Below are 24,115 nucleotides of genomic sequence, written 5' to 3'. Positions count from 1 at the left end.
TCATTTGCCATTTTAATGCCCATTCTTCCAGTATGCAGAGATCCTTCTGGAGCTCTTCACAGTCAGATTTTGTTTTAACCACCCTAAATAATTTGGTGTCATCTGCAAACTAGGCTACTTCACTGTTTAACCCCAACTCCAGGTCATTGAGCACAGACAATTCAGAAAATAGATAGAGCATTGGGATTTACAGGCCCCAAGACCAGCTTCAGCTGCTTCCACACCAGGGATTTCCCATGTTTCAGCTATCCGACTGGTGCATTTTCTCGTTTCAACACAACATCATCCTATAGTTGTACGTAAACTGTTAGCAGTCTATTCATTCAACACACACAAAACATCTGCTTTATTTTAAACCTGTATTTCCTCTGCAGTTTCTTGGGGAAACAGTTCAGTTGCAGGACTTCAGTGAAGTGCTAATCAGTTACTCTTTTAATTTGTTGATGACAGACAGGGCCCAGAAAAGAATTGCTTGCATTGTAGACAGAGGGGAGGGGATCGTTGGAGAACCAGCATGGTGTAGTGGTTAAGGGCGGCGGTTTGGAGCAGTGGACTCTGATCTGGAGAACCGGGTTTGATTCCCCACTCCTCCACATGAGCAGAGGAGGCTAATCTGGTGAACTGGATTTGTTTCCCCACTCCTACACATGAAGCCAGCTGGGTGACCTTGGGCTAGTCACACTCTCTCAGCCCCACCTACCTCACAGGGTGTCTGTTGTGGGGAGAGGAAGGGAAGGGGTTTGTAAGCCAGTTTGATTCTTCCTTTAAGAGGTAGAGAGAGTCGGCATATAAAAAACAACTCTTCTTCTTCTCTGCAAATACAAGTAAAGGTTGTTAGAAGTACTGTGTTATTCCTATCCAGCATTACTCATGCTTGTGGAGGTGTTTTAAAAAAAGAATTGCCCACAGCTTAACCTGCCCTTTGGGGAAGGGGGAAGGGAACCTCAGAGATGTCTGCAAATACTCAGGTTTTTGTAAAAGTTTTTTTTAATGTATTGTGTATTTTCTGTGCCATACCCATGATCCATTTTCTGTGCCATATTCTATTACCCATGGTCCTCAAAATAAAATTTTTAGAACAGGGTGGGCAAAGAATCTTGAGGGTCATGTGAGAACATCGTGTGTGTGTGTGTGAGCTTCAATGCACATGTGGTGAGAAGGGGAAACCACTGCTAAAAACTGACAGAAAACAGCTCAGGGGTCCCCAACCTGAGCTGTCTGGAATCTTCACTGCAATGACAATTTCACACAGAATCACACCAGCAACCAAAATCACCCTGGTAGGGAAGCAGCCCTGGACCAACCAACTACGAGCAATTGTGAGGATTTCTTTGTACTGTGTTTTTTTTTTAATGAGTATAATTTTGACCTTCTTGGCTAGGGGAAGTTTGCCGTTTGGAACGGACAGAGATATATTCACAGCCATGCTCTTATTCCACTCCATTTATTTGACACAACGAATGAGAGAAAACGATGAGAGGCAGAGCAAGGACCAATGAGAGTTCATAAATAACAGTAGTTTCTGCACAAAAATAGCTCCTGGAGGTAAAGAGCAGCTGATTCTGTCGGCTATTCCAGGAGGCAGCGCACTTTTCAATGCAGCCGATGTCCTCAGCAATACTCTGAATAATCCTCCTCCACGTAATTTGCTGGGAACCAGCCAACCTGTAGAAAAAAAACACAACAAAGCAAAGAATTATGAGTATCTTCCCAGAAGAGAACATTTCTCAGAGAGAAACCTCGTGTGCGTACTTCAAGACGCCTAAAGCAGTTTTGTTGATGCAACTGCAAATCTTGTCTGACAGTCCAATAAACAGAATTGTTGGCAGATGCGAGGGGTTGCCCCTTCCGCTCAGGATCCTGCAATTTGCAACGGCAACCTAACCTCAAGGAAGGTGTGCCTCTTTTTAGCACCTGCCCTGATCACACAGTGGCAACAGAGATATTATGGCATAGGTGAATTCAGGGCTCCCCAACCTGACACGGCAAAGTGGGCGCGGCCACAAAATGTCACCAAAGAGCTACCGCTGCTGTCAAAGCAACCTTAAAAAAACCCTGCACAGCTAACCAAATCTCCAATGGCCAATCAGAAGCCTGGCTGGGAAAAGATCCCGTGTTGCCCTGCCCACTTTGTAAAGATACTTGGCGGGTGCCAGGAAATGTGTCCACGCAGCCCAGACTTGCATGGGAGGGCAGGTGCTTACCCGGCCGTAGATCTCCCCCCTCCACCATCCGGGATGCCCTTTCTTGTTCAGGATCTTGATGATGTCTCCTTCTTTGAGGGACAACTCTGTACGATCTCGGGCAGAGTAATTGTAGCGAGCCTTGGCGGAACCGAAGTACTTCAGGCTTCTCCCTGCCAAGAAAAACGATACAAATATAAAAATGGGGCATGCGGGTGCCAAACCTATCAAAGATAAACAGCATACCGTAATGTGGTCCCCATTACACTGAATGTGAATACCAATTTTTAATACAATTTCCATATATCTATATGTAGTTTTATTATTATTTTTACCAATAACAACAGATTGTTGATGTTAGCAGCTATGTATAAACATGGTTGAACTGTTAAAAATACAAAGTATATTTCTACAAAATGTTATACAGTTTTTAGTCAAAGAGGAACACAGGTAATAAGACATCAGGTAAAGAGATCAAAAAAAGGACAAAGGTCTTAAACTCTTTGTTCTGTGTGCATGTAGCTAACAAGCTGAAACCTTCTTAATGTATTCTTGTCCAGTTGGAATCTACTGGAAATATCAGATGGGGAAATCATCAGGTGAAGTAATATGGTCTAGTTGAGGTACTAGGTGAAGAATGCTATAAGCACACTGAACAAAGAGTTTAAGACCTTTGTCCTTTTTTGATATCTTTACCTGATGTATGATTACCTGTGTTCCTCTTTGACTAAAGACTGTATAACATTTTGTAGAAATATATTTTGTATTTTTATCAGTTCAACCATGTTCATATATTGCTGCTAACAAGAAAACGACACAGGCATATTATGGATGGAGAGGAACATGGGGATTTGCCATATACCCAATGCAGCAAAGGCCTTCCTTTGAGAGCCAGCGTGGCATAGTGGTTAAGAGCAGCAGACTCTAATCTGGAGAACCGGGTTCGATTCCCCACTCCTCCACATGAAGCCTGCTGGGTGACCTTGGGCTAGTCACAGTTCTCTCTGAACTGTGTCAGCCCCACCTACCTCACAAGGTGCCTGTTGTGGGGAGACTCCTTAAGGTAGAGAAAATTGGGGTATAAAAACAAAATCTTCTTCTTCCTCTCCTTTCACTCCCCACCCCAGTTTCTGGATATTTCAATGGTTTGCTTTTGTATGTGTTTGACTTTTATGCTGGATGTTATGTATAAAGGCAGAACATGATAGGGAGGGCATCTTGGCTATCTTCCGGGCGTGGAGTAGGGGTCACTGGGGGAGTAGGGAGTAGGTAGTTGTGAATTTCCTGCATTGTTCAGGGGGTTGGAGGAGATGACCCTGGTGGTCCCTTCCAACTTTGTGATTCTGTTATCCCACCATGGAATTATAAATCACCTTTTTGAAATTATATAATTGATCACATTCAGGTGTATAGTGGTGTTTTTTCTGTATATATGTACTACCTGGAGGTTGGCAACCCTAACTTCAATGGACTTTAGAAGGATATGACTGTGCTTAGCCGTGCACCATGAACCTATGTAGTCTCCACCTGGGAATAATGTCAAAGCAGCAGAGCTGGCCTGCTTTGCTCCCGTGATTGCTGTTGCCTGCCCATCTGCCCTGAGTCTTGAAACTGTGGAGCCGAGGCCCAGGTCACGCACCTGCCGGCTTGGGCACTGTTCTGCTCTCCGGCTCTTGGAAAGAGAACTGCAGCACCGTGTCGAGGCTCTTGAAGCAATCCTTCAGGGAATTCTGCCGGTAGAACTCCACCAGCTCCTAGAGGGGGGGAAAAGGAGAAGGGCGTCTTCATGCAGAGGTTGCACAATATCCCAACGAGAGTGGAGCAGAAGGCTGCACCGCCCTCTGATTCAGGTGTGGTTGGGCAAGGCTCAGCTCATTCATTTGAGAGAGAAAAACATGAAATGCAAGGCAGGTACTAGAACTACCTGGCAGCCCTGCAAAATGGAATCCGTTCTCCCCTCTCTTCCGGCAGGAGGTTTTTGGGGCGGAGCTGAGGCAGGGGGTTGAGTGGTAAAAAGCTCGTTGCGATGCGGCGCTTCCGGGTGTAAACCGGAAGTGATGCGATCACGTCAGCGCAACCGTGCAAGCATGCGATCCCCGCTCCCAAGCCGGGAAATGGATTGGTGGGCAATTGCCCCCAATCTAAGTAACCTGGCAAGCCTAGGTGGGATTTTCTGCAAACGTCTCCACTTGAACTCCAAACTCCAATTCCCATTGGCAGAGGGGATTCCCAAGATGGTTCATGTATGGCTAGTGTGGTGTAGTGGTTAGAACTGCCACCACAGCTAGGGTTGCCAACCTCCAGGTACTAGCTGGAGATCTCCTGCTATTACAACTGATCTCTGCATGACAGTTCCCCTGGAGGAAATGGCCGCTTTGGCAATTGGACTCTATGGCATTGAAGTCCCTCCCCTCCCCAAATCCTGCCCTCCTCAGGCATAAAAGTGGGGCAGAAAGCTGTAGGAGCCTTGCTTTTACTTTCCCTGTAACGTAGAGAGTGGATTTACGGACTGCACTTTCATTGAGATCTGTCATCACAAGCAGATCTGTGGATCTCACAAGCATTTCGTGATTTCCACTTTGCAATTCATACAGCACAGATGGGGAAAGGACGGACGCGGGCCAGTTGAAGTTTCCTGGCTACCATGAAACGTGAGAGCCGCAACACGAACTGATTCTCACAAGAAATTACACGCCTACAAGCAATTTCCCAACTTTCCCCCTCTTCTTTTCTGAAAAGCTGCCAGCAGAGGCTGCCGGTTTGAGCAGAAGAAGAACCGTGGGAGGGGCGGTCACTGGACACTTTGGTCAGAATTGCCCACACCAAAGCAGTTTTTTTCCTCACTGCCAAGGAAAAGATCCTGGGATTCCCTCCATCCCCGGATGGGTGGGAAACCACCCCCAGATCTTCCATCCTCAAAGTCTGCAACTCAAGAGACAGGACTGCATTCTTCCGCCTCCCTCTTTCTCTCATGCTTTTTGTCTTGCTTCCCTTCCCCCCCCCCCCAAGCTCCTAACCCATATTTTTCTTCAATGGTCATAACAGCTTGGGGGAGACAGGAAGACACACCAATTCTTACCGTCAGTCCCTTAAAGACCTTCTTGTCCGTGATGCGATACAAACCCTCCGCTGTCAGGATTTTGATATGCTTGACTTCATTGTTGAACCTGGGGGGCAGAAATTCAGAAGGCTGTTGGAGTAATGGTTTCCAATTATTGTTGTTTGCAGGGCAGTTTTAACCATTTGAAAAAAACAGACCCATGTCCTCACCTGGAAAACCCACGGCTTCATAGTGAGAGACAGAAAGCAGGGCTAAGACTGGCACCCTGTGCATTTGAAAAGAATATCTGTGGCGGCGGGTATGTTGTCATTTTAAATCAGAATTGTCCACTGTGCCACAGAGTCCACCCTCCAAATCAGCCACTTTCCACCAGGGGAGCAGATATCTGTAGTCTGGAGATCAACCTGAAATTCCAGGAGATCTCCAGGCCCCACCTGGAGGGTGGTAACCCTACTTAAAGGACTAGTTGATCTTCTGCTACAGATGACCCTTCAACCTGATAAGGTAGTCTATTTAAATAACTGCAATGGAACTTACTATCCTTCCCATTGATGGCCGGAATATCTTTCTTAATAACTGCCCAGCTCAGCCACGGCTGCTATGTATGATACAACATAAGAACATAAGGAAAGTTCTGCTGGATCAGAACAAGGCCCATCAAGTCCAGCAGTCTGTCCACACAGTGGCCAACCAGGTGCCTCTAGGAAGCCCCCAAACAAGGCGACTGCAGCAGCAGCATCCTATCTGTGGTCCACAGCACCCAATATAATAGGCATGCTCCTCTGATCATGATGCTGCCTAATACTGAGTCAGGTCTCTCTACCTTTGACTTCTATGACTGGCAGTGGCTCTCCAAAATCTAGACCTTTCCAAGTTGCCAACCTCCAGGTGGGGCCTGGAGCCCCTCCAAAATTACAACTCATCTCCAGACTACAGAGCTTCATTTCTCTGGAGAAAATGGCTGCTTTGGAGGGTGGGGCTCTATGGCATTATACCCCACTGAGGTCCCTCCCCAAACCCCGTGCTTTCCAGGCGCCACTCCCCAGATCTCCAGGAACTGCCCAACCCAGAGTTGGCACACCGTAGACCTGGAACCTGAGGTCCTTTAAACAAACAAAACAGGTACTCTACCCTTAGAGTTGCCAGCTCCGGGTTGGGAAATACGTGGATATTTTGGGGGTGGAGCCTGAGGAGGGCGGGGTTTGAGAAGGGGAGGGACTTCAATGCCATAGACTCCAATGGCCAAAGGTGGCCATTTTCTCCAGGTGAGCTGATCTCTGTTGCCTGGAGATCAGTTGTAATAGCGGGAGATCTCCTGCCACCACCTGGAGGCTGGCAGCCCTATCTACCCTGAGTTTTCAAATACAAACCCTATTCCATACTGCCTATTATGTTAGCTGCTGTGGAACACAGGCAGGATAAATGCTGCTGCAGTCGTCTGGTTTGGGGGGCTTCCTAGAGGCGCCTGGTGGGCCCCTGTGTGAACAGACTGCTGGACTTGATGGGCCTGGGTCTGATCCAGCAGGGCTTTTCTTATGTTCTGCCTCAGCTTACTTAATGAGGGTGCAATTGTGGGAAGAGTTAGGTTTACTTGATGCTGATGGCAAATTCAGCTGCATCCTTGATTCTCTGCCGCACCAGGAAAGTCCCGTCTGAACGATTGGCCAGGATCAGTTCCGCTTCTGCCCGCTCCATGGGCCCTGCATACCTGTACAAAGAGAAAAGACCGTGGTCTCCAGGTAATGCCATCCACTTGGGCTCCTACTGACTCTTCTTCACCTGGCCTGTCAAATAAAATTAATCCCTGACATTGTTCCTAGAAGGACTACTAGGTTTTCTTCCACTTTTGGAGACTTTGCAGGGATCTAGTGCTCCACTGGGTGTTTAACTACTCATCTTTACATTCACAGCAGAGGTTGTAATTGTCCTCACCACCTTCCGTGCCTGTTTCCACCGTCACCTTGAGTCGTAGCGCTTCTCAGGTCCGTGTGACGCTCAAACAGAAACAAACTCATGGCCTCAAGATCAGGGCCTAAAACATCTCCCTTCCCTTTTTGGTTTTTCATGTCTAGTCTGAGGGATGGTTTTGGAGAACTCGAAAGCCTTGCACACTATTTTTTTGTGTGTGTCGTGCTTGTTAGCCTTAATCACTGGTATTACATGGATTTGTTTTAGGATTTTTCTTCGGGCTGACGCAGCTCCCTGGAACTTCTGTACAAGAAGAAGCATCCATAACTTGCAATGTGACATTTAGTCACTGGGTGTCTCTGTACCCCATAATATTTATCACCACTACCAAAGATGAAAGGGAGGAAAGGCGGGAGGGCACAGCCCAATCTCAGATCTGGGAAGCCAAGCGGGGTCAGTGCTTGGAAGGGAGACCTCCAAGGAAGGCTCTGCAGAGGAAGGCGATAGCAAAACCCCTCTGCTTCTCGCTTGCCTTGAAAGCCCCTTGCTGGGGTGGCCAGAAGTCGATTGCAACTTGATGGCACTATGCACACACACACACGCTGAAAGCTAAGAGCCAAGTTGTGTAACACTTGGGGTTGCTTCCAAACAAGGATTTTCCTCTGTGCAAAGAGTGGAAACTCCCTACTGTATTATCCACACTCAACACTGTGTGCCTAATTTAAGCAGGACTCATGTGGCTCCATCCGTATTTTTCCCAAGTGGGGGGGGGGAAGGAGGGTTGCCAGGTTATGGGGGGGGGGTCTACTACACAACAGTCATTACATAAATGTGTCTGCTCCAGTGTGGCAGTTCCCACCTACTCCCACGATATTAATTGCTGCTTCTGCAATGGGGGTGCCTCCCCCCCCCATGTGGAAGCAGCCCAGGATGGCCTTGCCTGACATTCATCCCCTTTAAGTTTGTGTTCTAATTAATTTTTCAAAGAAATACCCACTGTACTGCTAGGAGGTGGTGAACAAACCATTAATTCTATGCAATTACTTACCAGAGGAAGACAGACAGATCTGGAGGAGGAGTCTGGGAGGAGAAAGAAATCATATATATAAAGAAAGTGCCGGCTTGGGGTATTTCTTCCCCCCCACCCCAATGTTTCTTTTTAAAAACAGAGAGGGGAAGTTTTGGTGGTACAAATGACAAGGCTGGGACTTTGTCCAGAGTGCAAAGGCTGCGATCCTGCGCAGAGCACGAGATGGCTACAATCCCATGGACTTTCAGGCAGAAGACCGATGGTTCTCCAGCATGCTCCATCATATAAGTGACTTCAAGGGAGATTCTCTCTGATTTGCCAAAGGCAAAGCATAGTGGCCGTTGGGCTACCAAACTCTTCCTTGGGGCCTGAGTGAACTTTCCCTCTTCTTCCTTCCTGAAACAATGACAGGTGGCTACATCACACAACACCAAAGCCATATCTATGTGTTATGTGCTGTCAAGTTGCTTCCGACTTCTGGCAACCCTATGAATCAATGTCCTCCAAAGCATCTTAACATTAACTGCCTCGCTCAGGCCTTGCGAACTGGAGTCCCAGCCGCTTCCTTTATTGAGTCTACAGCAGGATTAAGCAGCCAATCCTTCTGCGGTCCCAAAAGAGCCACCCAAGCTGCTTGCGGGGATCCCTTGATTAAGGAACACGCATACATGTGAATGCACTCAGCCAAGCACATGCTCAAATCAACCCTCCCACCAGAGTAGCGCTACTCACACAGACATACGGCTTCACTTTCTTGCAAGGAAACCATCCTGACTCGTTGCTGGACGTGTTCCTGCCCTGCAGGGAGGAAGCAAAAGTCAAAACATCAGACACAGACAGGACAGGAGACCTTTGGAGATAATTTAGCATTTTCATGTTTTCGGAGAGGAGGGGCTGGAGCTATTATACAACTCTATTCTGGAAGAGTGCTGAACGGTATTGTGATCGAATTGAAGAGGAGCTTTGTGTGTGTTAGTTTGCATTTCAAGAAATGTTAATTTGCATTTCAACACACACACACACACACATCTTCAGGTGATGCAGAAAATATGCCAGTAGAGGATTTGAAGGACCGTCTCCTGTGTGCCAATTACGGTCATCGGGCAACCATCTGTCAGTCATCCCACCAGCCAGGATGGCCCACCTGGCAACGACCAGAGTTTGGGCCTCTTCCATCGATCACAATGGTTCACAAACTTACTTGGACAAATGATCATGAGTGTGGGCTAGTCACAGTTCTCTCTGAACTCTCTCAGCCCCACCTACCTCACAAAGCGTCTGTTGTGGAGAGGGGAAGGGAAGGGGATTGTAAGCAGGTTTGATACTTCCTTAAGTGGTAGAGAAAGTTGGCATACAAAAACCAACTCTTCTTCTGGTGTTGTGGTTAAGAGCGGTGGTTTGGAGCAGAGGACTCTGATCTGGAGAACCGGGTTTGATTTCCCACTCCTCCACATGAGCGGCGGAGGCTAATCTGGCGAACTGGATTTGTTTCCCCGCTCCTCCATGTGAAGCCTTATGGGTGATCTTGGGCTAGTCACAGCTCTGTTTGAGCTCTCTCAGCCCCACCTACCTCACAGGGGTGTTGTGGGGAGGGGAAGGGAAGGTGACTAAGCTGGTTTGAGTCTCCCTTAAGTGGTAGAGAAAGTCGGCATATAAAAACCAACTCCTCCTCCTCTTCTTCTTCTTCTTTGTCTATACAGATGTGTAGAGTTTACTGTTAAGTAGGATTTTTGCACTGCTTCATGTCTCATGTTAATACTTCTGCTATGCTTCAGTTCTATCTGTTAGATTTCTGGTTGGTTCCAGACTTCTATAATCCTAATGCATTGTTATTGAACGCCCCATTTTGTTGACTGTATTGATTCACTCCGTGTAATCTGCCTTCAGTCCCTGGGAGAAAGGGGGACTATATAAATAACGTAAATAAGTAAAAAAGAAAATACTTGCCTGCCACCACAGCTGCTCTGCCTCAGCTTTGGTTACTTCCACAATATCTCCTACGCTGAGCTTCAGCGGGGCACCAAACGCCATGGGTGGGGGAGGCATGCCGAAATATCCCTGGCAGGCTTCCAACTTGGGCAGCCCTGGAAAGCAAAGAAAAGCTGTAGGCCATTTATGCAGGGTGGATTTTGATGCTCGCTCAAGGATGCTTTTTTAAATCCGCCCTTTAAAATGACTATTCACTGTGTGGATGCAAGAGAAGAAAGTCAAACAAATTCCACGCCCCCCACTTGCCTGCTTCTTCGTTTGCATAGCCATTAGCATTGGTCGTTTACATAGCTAAGCCTGGGCTGTGATTTTTCATGGTTCCTTCAGTAAATGCTTTGAGGCAGGGATGGAGCAAATACAAAAGGTCGCGTTAAAGGGGCTCTTAGAAATGCGAAGCAGGTATGCACCAGCTTTGCAGTGACGTCAAAATGATGGTTCACAGCGAAAAACTCAAAAAAAATATGCGGGGCACTTCAGCCTGGAACACACTGCTAATTATCAAACATACACAGCCCTAGAGTTTGAGGTAAACTTGGATGCAGCAAGTTATGTGTGAGCTTTTCTAAGTAACGAGGAAGAACAGGATGCCCGTGGCAAGGTTCACATCTTGCCTCTGCTTAAAAACTTCCAGGGATGGAGAGCTCACCACCTCCCGAGGAAGCCTGTTCCTCTGTTAAAAAGTTCTTCCTAATGTTTAGACAGAAACTTTTATGATTTAATTTTAACCAGTTGGTTCTGGTCTGACCTTCTGGGGCAACTGAAAACAACTCGGCACCATCCTCTCTATATGACAGCCCTTCAAGTACTTGAAGATGGTTATCGTATCCCCTCTCAGTCTTCTCCTCTTATTCAAGATAATGGATAAGGCTAAAGCCCCTATTATCTTGACCTGGATGGCCCAGGCTAGCCCAATCTGGTCAGATCTTGGAACCTAAGGAGGGTCAGCCCTGGCTAGTACTTGGATAGGAGACCACCGAGGAAGAGTGGGGTTGTTATTGCAGAGGCAGGCAATGGCAAACAACATCTGTCCCCTGCCTTGAAAATCTTACACTGCACTGTCCACCCCCAACAAAGCCCCTATTAGCACTTCCCACTAACAGGCTCCTAGACCAGAGAGATCTGGTTTGCATTATGAAATGTCCTGCCACAGATCCGAGCTCAGCCAGGTCACTGCCACCAACACCCGTCTTCCCTCCCTGAAGACCTCTCCTCTCTTTCTCTATTTGGAAACATTCCCAGGACCAGGGAATTCCATCTTTCCCACCGTTGGCCAATCAGGGGGTTTGTGGTTGTGCCTCCTATCCTGTGTGAGAACTCCAAAGATACCCATAGGTGCTAAAAGTTTGGGGATGTCTGCTTTAGTCAAAGATCCCTTGGCTAGTGGTTAAGAGCAGTGGTTTGGAGCAGTGGACTCTGATCTGGAGAACCGGGTTTGATTCCCCACTCCTCCACATGAGCAGTGGAGGCTAATCTGGTGAACCGGGTTTGTTTCTCCACTCCTACGCATGAAGCCAGCTGGGTGACCTTGGGCTGGTAGAGAAAGTCAGCATATAAAAACCAACTCTTCTTCTTCTGTTGTTGGTTGTTGCCCAGACTGGCCACATCTTTTTACGCCAGGCATAAAATCTAAGTCAACAGCTCTTAGATGCAAGAGGCAGTGGAAAGAAACTTGGTTCCTCATTCACAGGCTAGCCTATTGCCAAGTTGGAATCCATTGAGAAATTCAGCCCATTCACATGGACCAGTCTCTAAGATACCCATCTCCTTCCACCCATGGTAACAATTCAGCCCACGGGGAGTGGGCGCCCTCTTGTTACCAGCCATGCCACCTAGGAAACATGAGAGTGAGCTACCAACTACAACTCACCCAGTTCAGGGTTTTTTCTGTCCTGTGTATTCCGGTTGTGTTTATTCTGCAAAGAGAACACAGAGAATCTAGTTTGGGTAAGAAGCATGTAGCAAGTAGTTGCAATGTTAAACCCCAGGTTTCAGGAAGTTATATCAAATGAAACATGCCTTGCATGTTTTCCCTACACAACATAAAAGTATAGAGCTGGAAGGGACCTCAAGGGTCATCTAGTCAATCCCCTGTACAATGCAAGAAATTCACAACTACCTCCCCGCCCACACACACCCCAGTGACCTCTGCTCTATGCCCAGAGGAAGGCAAAAAACCTCCATGATCCCTGGTTAATTAGGCCTGACCCCAGACTGGCAATCAATCAGCATTACTAGGGTTGCCAAACTCCAGGTGGTGGCTGGAGATCTCCTGCTATGACAACTGATCTTCAGCCAATAAAGGTCAGTTCATCTGGAGAAAATGGCTGCTTTGGCAAATGGTCTCTATAGCATTGAAGTTCCTCCCCAAGGAGGGGAATATTAGATGTGAGGGGATTGGGGGGGGGGAGGAAATTGCACTGGCTGTAGGTGTGGAAGTTTGGAAATCTGCACCTCCCCATCGCCATCTGTATGAGGGCTAAAGTTTCTGGAAAGATGAAACCAAAGCAGGTTCTGGAAACATCAGGGCAAAGAAGGGAAAGTGACAAAATGACAGAAGGATAGATGGAGGCAGAGCATGTTGTGGGAATACGCCGAAACCCCCCCCCTCACTGCAGTCTGAGAACAGGGGGGCAGAGTAAATCATCCATGGGGAAGCAGCCTCTATCTTGCAAATCCCCCCCCCCCAATATCCTTAACTGGCAACGCTGTTTGGGAAACACGTTTGCCAAATCTAGGTGTCCCTCTGTGCTCCCCCCCGCCACCGCTGTTCAACTGAACCCCATCAACAATATTTCAACATTTGTTGTAAAAGAAAACTCGCATTTCTCCTTTTGTTTACCTTTTTCGTAGACCCAGACTCTGCAATAAAGAGAAAAGGAGAAAAGGTTTCAGTCACGATGGGTGAAGAGAGAGCATGGAGATTCGCCGCGCCTGCTGCAACGACTCAGACCCGATTCTCACAGCCACCAGAATGGGGTGGACTGGTGTGAATGGACTGGTGTGTGGTGGGGGCATCGTTAGCCACTCTGCTCTTGCCCCTTGCCACCTCCTGGCCCCACACACTTTGGAAAGGCCATCCAGGATTTGGGGAGGGTTGACTTTGACAGGGCATTCTTATGTTCACAGCGAAAGCACCCCCAAACCCCAGCTTTTCCTGCATCCCCACAGATGCCCGGAGACTCATCTCTAGCCCTTGGGCTGCTCCAAAGGGAATCTGCCAGATTATGGGCTGTAGATCATCACAATGGAGCTGCAGCCTTTCCCACCCCCAGGAGACACGTCCACCACCCTTGGATGCTGAGGGACCCACCTGAGCTGGCTTTTCCACAGGGTGACACCCGATCGAGACATTCCTTGTGCGCCGCCGACCGACATTTGCTGCAGCGGTAGCCCTGGTAGAAAGTGCCCCTGCGTGTAGGTGGAGAAAGAGAGAAGGAGGAGGAGGAGGAGAAGGAGAAGGAGAAGGAGAAGGAGAAGGAGAAGGAGAAGGAGAAGGAGAAGGAGAAGAAGAAGAGTTGTTGTTTATACCCTGCTTTTCTCTGCCTTTAAGGAGTCTCAGAGCGGCTTACAATTGCCTTCCCTTCCTCTCCCCACAACAGAAACTTTGCAAGGTAGGTGGGACTGAGAAAGTTCAGAGAGAACTGTGAGTAGCCCAAGGTCACCCAGTTGGCTTCAGGTGGAGGAGTGGGGAATCGAACTCGGTTCTCCGGATAAGAGTCCACCACTCTTAACCACTACAGCCACACTGGCTGTTGTTTTGGATAAACTGGAGGCACACTTACACAAACCCATTTTGGCCATGTGGCCTCCTTCAGTGGTCTAAATCCATTAAAATCCAGAATGCAATATGCAAATATATGTCAGTATAACAATCTTATGTATGTTTGTTCTTGACCTTAGGGTACTTAATTCCGGAGTGTTTAGGGTTAAGTTTCCCCCCCTTCTGTTGTTGGCACTTCAGAGGCCAACCAGATTCTCAGGGTATGAGCTTTCAAGAGTCAAAACTCCCCTTGTCAAGAACCACAGTTGGATCTGGGGATTCTGCGGTTTTTCTGAACATGGGACATTTCTCACTTTCTCTTTGGAATGTAAACTGGTGGCTTTATTTCCCAGTTCCTGCAGATAAGCCTGTGTTAAGTCTCAGTCCAAGAAACATATTCATCCTTTCCTAACCAGTATAATCACCTACAACTGGCTGCTCTCTTATGGCGACTGTTACTCTGCCCCTTCAGTGGACTGCAGAGGCGCGGCATGCATACCTGAGCAGCATCTGGCAGGCCTTGCAGGTGGTGGTCTCCTCAAAGGAGTGCATGTGGAACTGATGTCCATTGGCAGCGGCATTTTCAGGGTAGATATTCGAACTGAGCCAAGGAGTGAGAACAGACAGTCAGCAAGATACAGGGAGGAAGTCAGGAAAACGGGATGCTTCCGCCTGCCCACCAGTGCTGTTGGTATATTTTCTCCAATGGACAAATTGGTGGTGACCTTAATATTAAGCTCATGTTTTGGATTATTTTTCAGCTTCTCCAGGAAAAAGTCCCTTGACCCTCCAAGATTTCTTGTTCACACTTCATCTGAAGCACCACATGAACCTTTTCCACATTATCATTCTTTCTGCTAACAAGTACCAATACACTAAAACAGGGATCCCCAACCTTGTGCAGCCGGTTGGCACGTTTGGAATTCTGACCCAGGATGGTAAGTGCCCCACAACAGAAGGCTTGTGTTTTTTTAAAAAGCAGGAATTGACAGATCGCTATAGCGCAATAATGGTATAATGATCTAGTGCCATGATCTACCAGTTTCCAGGTTTTATTTTTTGTAAAGGAGGTCTCTTGCCCTTTTTATTGCACAGTTATAGGAGGAAAGGTGCAGCAGTAGTCAAGGAAACCGGAGGAAGTAGAGGAATGCTGGGGAACTGGTCACGAGGCAGAATGGCTAAAGGAAGTGGGAGAAAGTAGATACTGGGCTGAAAAGAAAGAAACTGATGACATAATGGGTAGTTGAAGATGCTTCCACACTAAGGCTGTTTATGCTTGGTAATTAACAGCACGTTCCAGGCTGAGTGCCCTGCATATTTTTTTGAGTTCTTCACGCTGAGCCTTCATCCCAGAAGTGACTGCGAAGCCGGCGCGTACCTGCTTCGCATTTCTCAAGAGCCCCTTTAATGCGACCTTTTTTTTATTTGCTCCGCCCCGGCCTCGAAGCATCCATTCAAGGAAGCATGAAGAATCACAGTCGCAGGTTAGCTATGCAAACGACACAGCTAATGGCTATGCAATTGAAGGAGGAGGTGAGTGGGGAGTGGAATTTGTTTGACTTTCTCCTCTTGCATTGGGACTGTGAATAGGCATTTCAAAGGTCGGATTTAAAAAAGGAGCTTTGAGAGAGGATCAAAATCGACCCTGCGTAAATGGCCTAACTTTTTTGTTTGAAATTGCCACGATTTGTCCATTAAAGAGAATTCAGACAATGTTATTGTATCAATGTGGTTGCGGTCCTGGGTCATCCATGTTATCGTCTTTTAATAAGACTTGCTAGGTGGGCCACTCCAGGGCCCCAAGCTAATCTATGTATGCTGTGACTTGCTGTCAATGAATAAATAAATACTACACTAAACTATAAATATTTCTTATTGGTTTACCAATTGGATATCATTTACATGTTGAAATTTTTGTGTTTTACAAGGCACATGCTATATTGTTTGTGTTGATTAGTCTTTGCTGTACAGCATGTTTTTTAAAAATGTTTGAACACTGATTTTGTTGGAAGTATCAATAAATATATCTTTAATTTTATCATCCATTTACATTTTTATTCCTGTGAGTGGTTGAGTAGGTGGGGGCCCCAGGGCACTGCTTTGCCCGGGGGGCTAGAAGGCTGTTAAGACAGCCCTGGCTCATTCCCCATGATGTTTAAAAAGCCGCGGCTGCAAGCAGGAAACATGGCCAACACATGTCCCCTTAAAAGGCTGCCTGAAGGAAAGAAATTGGTTTTTACATGCTGACTTTCTCTACCACTTAAGGAAGAATCGTACCGGCTTAAAATCACCTTCCCTTCCCCTCTTAGCAACAGACGCCCTGTGAAGTAGGTGGGGCTGAGAGAGTTCGGAGAGAACTGTGACTACCCCAAGGTCACCCAGCTGGCTTCATGTGGCGGAGTGGGGAATCAAACCCGGTTCTCCAGATCAGAGTCCACTGCTCCACACCACCGCTCTTAACCACTACACCACGCTGGAACCCAGGAGTCCTGGTGAGCTGCCTCTGTCGCCTTCCCACATCTGTAAGGACTCGACCCTGACCCTCCCAGCTCCTGGCCCTGTTCACCAGATTAGCGTCCACCGCTCATGTAGAGGAGGAGTGGGGGAATCAAACCCGATTCTCCAGATCAGACTCCACCGCTCTTAACCACTACACCACACTGGCTCTCTTAGTGCTATTTACCATTCAATTAAAACAGAAAAAAAATAAGCGTCAGATGCAATGAGGTTAGGAAATTAAAGGGCAGAACTGCAAGAAGTATGGAGGGGGGGGAAGAAGTGTGACTTCCTGAATGCCTTTGTATTTGGCTCGTAAGTTTCAGTTCTGTCGGGGAATGAAATAATGCAACTGAGAGGCCTGACCCCAACGCCACCGAAACCAGCAGCCTCAGCACTGGGAGAAAGTACCTGAAACCGACTCATGAAGATCCTTGTGCTGTGGCGGCAGCGGCTGCCGAAGCAACCTTTTTAAAAATCTGCCCAGCCGATCAATTCTCCAGTGGCTAATAAGAAGCCCTGCTGCGTGAAAACCCCACCTGGCCCTGCCCACTTTCAAAAAACACCTGGGCATCAGGAAAGGTGTCGGTGGGCAGCGTGGAACCCACGGGCCCTGGTCAGTCTCCAAAGCATCCCCATGACAGCTGCGCGTTACACAACCATAAGGGAAATATTCCAGCGACCGGAATATTTGGCATCTGCCAAACAAGGATCGGTTCCCAAGGACTGGGGTTGTAAGTAAAAGCATACAAAGGTTCAAGAGACTTACAGAGCCATTTCAAACTGTTCCAGCCACTTCTTCTTAAGCTCCCGTGTCTTGAAGTACAGTTCGTAGCCCGAGGGGCCATAAGAATCCACCAGGACAAACATATGACACCACTGCCAAGAAATAAGAGAGAATAACCCATCAGAATCTGAACTCGGTGTGATTCATCCGCACCCCATACCTTCTGTCTGCAGACTTCCCTGGGAAGAGACCGGCACCAAACGGATTAGAAAAACAGATTTGGGGGGACCTAATCCCGGGAGGGAACTCCCCACTCCCGCTGGCCTCCCAAACCTCTCCTTGGACAAGGTGTACCGAAACGTTACCTTCTTGTTGTCTTTCTCACCAGAAGAGTCATCCCGGACTTGGTAATTGTGCAAGTCAACAAATTTCTTCATTTCAAATGAGTCCCCTTTCCGCTTGCAGATTAAGAGAGCCTTGTCCAGGAGGAAAGCGTACCTGAAGGGAAGGTTCGCTTGAGAAACGGCTCCGAAGCTGAGCCGGAGAAAGACCACCCTTCTGACTCTTCCTCCACCATCTCCGCCACCAGAAGAAGAGATGGCTTCATGCTAGGGTTGCCACCTCCAGGTTAGGAATTTCCTGGCAATCTGGGGGGTGGAACTTGGGGAGGGGCCTCAGAGGGTGCTTTCTCTTTTCTGGAGATCAGTGTTAATTCTGGGAGGTCCCCAGCCCCCACCCGGACAGTTGGCAACTCTGGCATCAAGCCTCTCCTTCACTCCCATTTCCTCTATGAGCTCTGCAAGTTGTCACCTGTCCATCTTGGAGCGTTTCTCTCCACCCACGACCTTGATCTCTCCGTCGATTTTCGGCCTGCCAAAGTGAGCCAAGGACTGGGTCTAGGAAGAAGAAGAGTTGGTTTTCATATGCCGACTTTCTCTACCACTTAAGGTAGAATCAAACCGGCTTACAATCCCCTTCCCCTCCCCACAACAGACACCCTGTGAGGTAGGTGGGGCTGAGAGAGCTGTGACTAGCCCAAGGTCACCCAGCTGGCTTCATGTGTAGGAGTGGGGAAACAAATCCAGTTCACCAGATTAGCCTCCGCCGCTCACGTGGAGGAGTGGGGGAATCAAACCCGGTTCTCCAGATCAGAGTCCACTGCTCCAGACCACCACTCTTAACCACTACACCACACTGGCAGCTTTGCTTACAAGAGATCAGGTCTGGATCAAGTAAAGGAACTGGACTCTTAACAGTATATCTGTTAGGGCCCATAAGGTATGCTCGGCTTCCTTTTTGGGTATTACCCTTCCAAGCCAACTGCCAAAGTATTTTTTACCGCCTGACAATACCAAAGCTCAAAAGAGCTTTTAGTTTGGCAAGAATGAATGCTCTTCCTTTGGCGGTTTTGGAGGGCAGATATAAAAAATTGCCATACTCAAATAGAACATGTAGATGCTCACATGACAAAGTTGAAACTATCGAGCATATACGATCATGGAGCGTCCTATATTTAATGAGCTGAGGGCCAGTTTAATTACTCCTTTATTTAAAAATATAGAAATGTCCAACAAGGCACCTGGCAGTACGAGGGCCCAGGAGACGTGGCTATTATCAGATACACATGATTCTGTTACTCTGTCTGTGGCAAAATTTACAGGGGCAATAATTAAATTTTAAAAAATAATGCTAAGTAAGGGCCCCGTGGTGCAGAGTGGTCAGCTGCTGCACTGCAGTCAAAAGCTCTGCTCATGACCTGAGTTCGATCCCCACGGAAGTCGGTTTCAGGTAGCCGGCTCCAGGTTGACTCAGCCTCCCATCCTTCCAAGGTCAGTAAATAAGTACCCAGCTTGCTGGGGGGGCGGGGGGGGGGTAAAGTGTAGACGACTGGGAAAGGCATTGGCAAACCACCCAGTAAATAAAGTCTGCCCAGTAAACACTGGGATGTGATGTCACCACATGGGTCAGAAATGACCCAGTGCTTGCACAGGGGACTACCTTTACCTTTAAGGCATTTTTATTCCTTCATTTTCTGCTTAAGGCTATAGCTGGGTGATCAGTATTAGATAGGCAGTTGCTTGAGAGCAACTTTAAAAGCAAAAAAATTACACCTCCCCTCAAAGTATTAAAATGCATGTATTCCCAAGCGACTCACCAAGTTCTCTATGGACAGCTGGAAATTCGTGATCTGTTTCAGTGTTTCATTGTCCCTCTTGACTTCGTTCACACATTGAGCCAAATCCTGGCACAGAGAAATGAAGGAAACCCCTTTTTTCCATTGTGAGAAGAACCAGTGAATGCTGGCATAGTTGCCAAATATCAGAGATGAGAGCTTTAAAAAGTAAGTAATTTAGTGCTTGGATTGTTTACCCGTGTTAGAGCCGCTTTACTGACATGCTGGCCAGTCAAATTTTGTCTCTCCCCGTCTCCTTTTCAAATCAGTACATGTAAATTTCCCTAACGGGACAAACAGCAGTTCCCGGGAACCATTTCTGGTTCTGAAAATGGAACAGGAGGGCAGACTTAAGTCCCTCTCCCTTTGTGGGTCCTGATCCAATCCAGGTCTCCACTCTCCTGTGAATTAAGATACCAGCACAGCACTGCAGGGTGCACGTCTAACCCAAAAATCCACCTCCTTGCAACCAGGTGGACTTTGTAAGGTGTAAATTGGCCCTGATCAATTTCAAGGTAGGAGAAAACTGGCCCTCTGCCCATGCCTGGCCTGTAGAAGAAGAAGAAGAGTTGGTTTTTATATGCCGACTTTCTCTACCACTTAAGGGAGACTCAAACCGGCTTATAGTCACCTTCCCCACAACAGACACCCTGTGAGGTAGGTGGGGCTGAGAGAGCTGTGACCAGCCCAAGGTCACCCAGCAGGCTTCATGGGTAGGAGTGAGGAAACAAATCCAGTTCACCAGATTAGCCTCTGCCGCTCATGTGGAAGAGGAGTGGGGGAATCAAACCTGGTTCTCCAGATCAGAGTCCACCGCTCCTAACCACTGCTCTTAACCACGACACCACGCTGTCCCATCTCACCCGCATATCATCCAGCGCCTGCCGGAGGTTCTCTTTCTCAGTCGGCTCCATGGTGTATTTGATCAGCTCCTGGGGCGGGGGGGAGGCAACAGAGAGAAATTAGCCTGCTTCTGCATTTGGTGGTGGTGTGTGTGGGGTCTTCCGCTTTGCTAATATGGCTGGCTCAGCATCGCCGTTGTGATCCAAAACCAGAACATGGGGAAAAATTTTTTTTGCCAGAAAGAACTGCTGAGTCCTACGCAGAATTATGGTTTCTCTCAGCACAAAGAGGAAGGGATGCTGGAGGAGACTCATCGTCTACAGGAGGGAAGGGAAAAGCCACACAGACAGGGAAGCCCTGCCTAAGACACACACACACCCCGCTGCCTTCCTCCGTTGCTTCCTCTCTGCCCCTCTCACCCTGGCATCCGGGCAATGGATGGGGAATTTCCCCAGGGCGAGCGGAACTGAAGGGAACGAGAGCTGCACACGTGAGCATCGACTCATGTACTTGAAGGGCTGTCGTAGAGAGGAGGGTGCTGAGTTGTTTTCTGTTGCTCCAGAAGGTCGGACCAGAACCAGCGGGTTGAAATTAAATCAAAAGAGTTTATGTCTAGACATTAGGAAGAGTTTCCTAACAGTTAGAGCGGTTCCTCAGTGGGACACGCTTCCTCGGGAGGTGGTGAGCGCTCCTTCCCTGGAGGTTTTTAAGCAGAGGCTAGATGGCCATCTATCAGCAATGCTGATTCTATGACCTTAGGCAGATGATGAGAGGAAGGGCACCTTGGCCATCTTCTGAGCATGGAGTAGGGGTCACTGGTGTGTGGGTGGGGGGGAAGGTAGTTGTGAATGTCCTGCATCGTGCAGGGGGTTGGACTAGATGACCCTGGTGGTCCCTTCCAACTCTATGATTCTATGTCTTCAGGGCCACATTCTCGCCTCCCTTCCCCAAATGGCAAGAGGGGGGATACCTGCAGCAGCAAATGGTACTTCAGCACCCGCTGCATGGGCACCATCAGGAGGTCGCGCAGGCTGAAGCGTCCATTGTTGGCTCGTTGGGAACATTCCTGAAAGGCAGAAACCAGAGTAGAGCTGGGGAGTTAGGACCTGAACATGGTGTGTGTGTGTATGTGCGTGTGTGTGTGTGAAGTTGCAAAAAAGTGCATTCCTCCCTGCAGAGTCTTTGCGACCGCTGCCTCCCCTTCTGCTAGGGTTGCCAACCTCCAGGTGGGACCTGGAGATCTGACGTTTCTACTGATCTGCAGACTGCAGGGACCAGTCGATGACAGTTTTGGCGGCTGGGTTCAATGGCATCACACCCTGTTGAGATCCCTCCACTCCCCACACAGAGGCAGGCGATGGCAAACCACCTCTATTTGTGTCTTGCCCAGGCTAGCCCGATTTTGTCAGCTCTTGGAAGCTAAGCAGGGTTGGCCCTGGTTAGTACTTGAATGGGAGACCTTAAAGGAAGTCCAGGGTTGCTGCGCAGAGGCAGGCAGTGGCTAACCACCTCTGTTCATCTCTTGCCTTGAAAACCCAGTGAAGGTTTGCCGTAAGTCGGTTGTGACTGGATGGCCCTTTCCACCACCTAGATAAAAACCACCCCCACAACAGGGATCTCCAAAGAGGAGAGCTTGTAGATGGGGGCTGGCCAGCGGGTCAATGACAGAGCAGAGTGGCCCTCACCTCCAGCTTCATGCGCACGTCCACACTGGCACTGGTCACCTGGTCGAGGTGCTTCGTGGCAGCTTCCACCTGGCTGCAGTACCGGCCATACAGCAAGAACCTACAGGTGAGGACAAGGAAGCTGGTAGAACGAGGCTTGAACTGTGGCCTCTATCTAAGACAGACTCTTGGAGGAGAGAGGCCCACCAATGGCTACTAGGCATGGTGACTGAAGGGGACCTCTATGTTCAGAGGTAGTCAACCTCTGAAATCCCGTCAGTGCCAGGAGGCAGCATCAGGGGAAGGTCTCTGTGTGCCCTTTTGTTGGCCCTTTAGAGGAACTGGTTGGCCCCTGTGTGAAACGGGAAGCTGGACTGGATGGACCCTCATTGGTCTGATCCAACAGGGCTCTTCTGAGGTTCTTATCAGGGGAAGCCCTCAGCCTCTACAACCTGTTGCTGGACCTCCAGAAGAGCTGGTTGGCCCCTGTGCGAGACGGGATGCTGGACTAGACATAGACCATATACCTGATTTCTGTGCCCTGCCACATAAAGAACGTTTTGAAGCATTTTCACAGTCCTGGCCCTAATCACTGGGTAACCATATTTTATAGGGTTGCCAACCTCCAGGTAGTAGCTGGAGATCTCCTGCTATTACAACTGATCTCCAGCCGATAGAGATCAGCTCACCTGGAGGAAATGGCCGCTTTGGCCATTGGGCATTATGGCGTTGAAGTCCCTCCCCTCTCCAAACCACGCCCTCCTTAGGCTCCACCCCCAAAATCTCCCACCGGTGGTGAAGAGGGACCTGGCAACCCTAATATTTTAGGATGAGGACAATGAGTCTGCATACGTCTAAGTGTTATAAGCGCAATCAAGAGCTTGAGATTCCTGTTTGCACAGACAAGCCTACAGATTCACACACATATGGGGGAGGGTGTAGGATTGGGGCAACAGGCAGAGCTCCAAATGCCGGACATCCAATGCACTATGGGAAAGAAGATGTGTCAGAGGGACTCACTTCTCCTTGTACTTGATGAACACCTGATAGAGGTTCTGGGAGTTGGTAAAAGACAAAGCGTTCTTCAGATCCACCAGGAAGCACCGATGAATCTTCAGGAGTTCCTGGAGGGGGCCGAGGAGGAAGCAAAATGAATCAGACATCAGCGTAAGAATAAGAGACAGCGTGGTATAGTGGTTAAAGTGTCAGATTAGGATCTGGGAGACCCAGGTTTGAATCCCACCTGCCAAGGAAGCTGGCTGGGTGACCTTGGGCCAGTCACACGCTCTCCGCCTAACCTACCTCACAGGGTGGTTGTGAGGATAAAATGGAGGAGGGGAGAATGATGTTAGCCACTTTGGGTCCCCATAGAGGGGAAAGGTAGGGTATAAATAGGGTTGCCAGATCTGGGTTGGGAAATACCTGCAGATTTGGGGGGGGTAGAGCCTGAGGTGGGCGGGGTTTGGGGAGGGGAGGGACTTCAATGCTATAGAGTCCAATTGGCAAAAGGGCCATTTTCTCCAGAGGAACTGATCTCTATTGGCTGGAGATCAGTTGTAATAGCGGGAGATCTCCAGCTACTCCCTGGAGGTTGGCAACCCTAGGTATAAATGAATGAATAAATAAACATAAATAGAAATAAGATTGAAACACAAACAACTTTAATAGCCAGGGGAGCAGACATTGTTTTCAGAGCTCTGGAGGTCCCGGCCACAATCTTGTACAGACGGCTCTCCTGATCAGACAAGGAATGAAAGGATCCTGAGGCATGGGCTGGGATCGGGGCCTTGAGGTCAACGTTAGACTTCCTCTGCTACCTGGCAAAATACTCTGCAAAAGAGCTGCACATTCCATGACATCAAATGTTTGCCGGGGGGGGGGGGGATCGTTGTCCATTTCTCCGTGAGAAAAATAAACTGACCACCAAACCTGCCCAGCAAGAACAGTCACTGGTGGAGCCTCTGCTCGGCATGTGGTGGAGCCTCTGCTTGGCATGCAGAAGGGTCCAGGTTCAATCCCCGGCATCTCCAGTTAAAGGGACCAGGCAAGTAGGTGATGTGAAAGACCTCTGCCTGAGACCCTGGAGAGCCATGGAGTGGGGCCGTGGCTCAGTGACAGAGCATCTGCTTGGCATGCAGAAGGTCCCAGGTTCAGTTCCCGGCATCTCCAGTTAAAGGGATTAAGCAAGGAGGTGATGTGAAAGACTTCTGCCTAAGAACCACTGCCAGTCTGAGTAGACACCACTGACTTTGATGGACCGAGGGTCTGATTCAGTATAAGG

The 24,115-nt window shown here is 48.5% G+C and overlaps 1 protein-coding gene across 2 annotated transcripts in view; it reads right to left on the bottom strand.

The window, feature by feature from the left end:
- Nucleotides 1–1,564: 1,564 nt before the first annotated feature.
- The window catches only part of VAV1 (vav guanine nucleotide exchange factor 1), a 39,770-nt gene continuing 17,219 nt past the window's right edge, over nt 1,565–24,115 (bottom strand). Inside the window, exons 8-27 of one of the 2 annotated variants that reach the window (XM_056855560.1) lie at nt 22,855–22,958; nt 21,856–21,955; nt 21,141–21,236; nt 20,191–20,259; nt 19,310–19,396; nt 17,965–18,050; nt 17,520–17,652; nt 17,197–17,306; nt 14,431–14,532; nt 13,482–13,579; nt 13,011–13,030; nt 12,039–12,084; nt 10,130–10,266; nt 8,915–8,980; nt 8,201–8,232; nt 6,836–6,952; nt 5,263–5,350; nt 3,819–3,937; nt 2,205–2,352; nt 1,565–1,665 (exon numbers count right to left, since the gene is read on the bottom strand). In XM_056855560.1, coding sequence (XP_056711538.1) covers nt 1,612–1,665; nt 2,205–2,352; nt 3,819–3,937; nt 5,263–5,350; nt 6,836–6,952; nt 8,201–8,232; nt 8,915–8,980; nt 10,130–10,266; nt 12,039–12,084; nt 13,011–13,030; nt 13,482–13,579; nt 14,431–14,532; nt 17,197–17,306; nt 17,520–17,652; nt 17,965–18,050; nt 19,310–19,396; nt 20,191–20,259; nt 21,141–21,236; nt 21,856–21,955; nt 22,855–22,958 — 1,812 coding nt within the window. In that variant the 3' untranslated portion in view covers nt 1,565–1,611. The remainder of the gene's footprint in view (nt 1,666–2,204; nt 2,353–3,818; nt 3,938–5,262; nt 5,351–6,835; nt 6,953–8,200; nt 8,233–8,914; nt 8,981–10,129; nt 10,267–12,038; nt 12,085–13,010; nt 13,031–13,481; nt 13,580–14,430; nt 14,533–17,196; nt 17,307–17,519; nt 17,653–17,964; nt 18,051–19,309; nt 19,397–20,190; nt 20,260–21,140; nt 21,237–21,855; nt 21,956–22,854; nt 22,959–24,115) is intronic. The other variant, XM_056855569.1, reaches the window with a different exon arrangement.

This window comes from Euleptes europaea, chromosome 1, assembly GCF_029931775.1.
Source record: "Euleptes europaea isolate rEulEur1 chromosome 1, rEulEur1.hap1, whole genome shotgun sequence".
Taxonomy (NCBI): domain Eukaryota; kingdom Metazoa; phylum Chordata; class Lepidosauria; order Squamata; family Sphaerodactylidae; genus Euleptes; species Euleptes europaea.
Note: the sequence above shows the minus strand (reverse complement) of the source record. Positions and strands in the feature narration are given on the sequence as shown.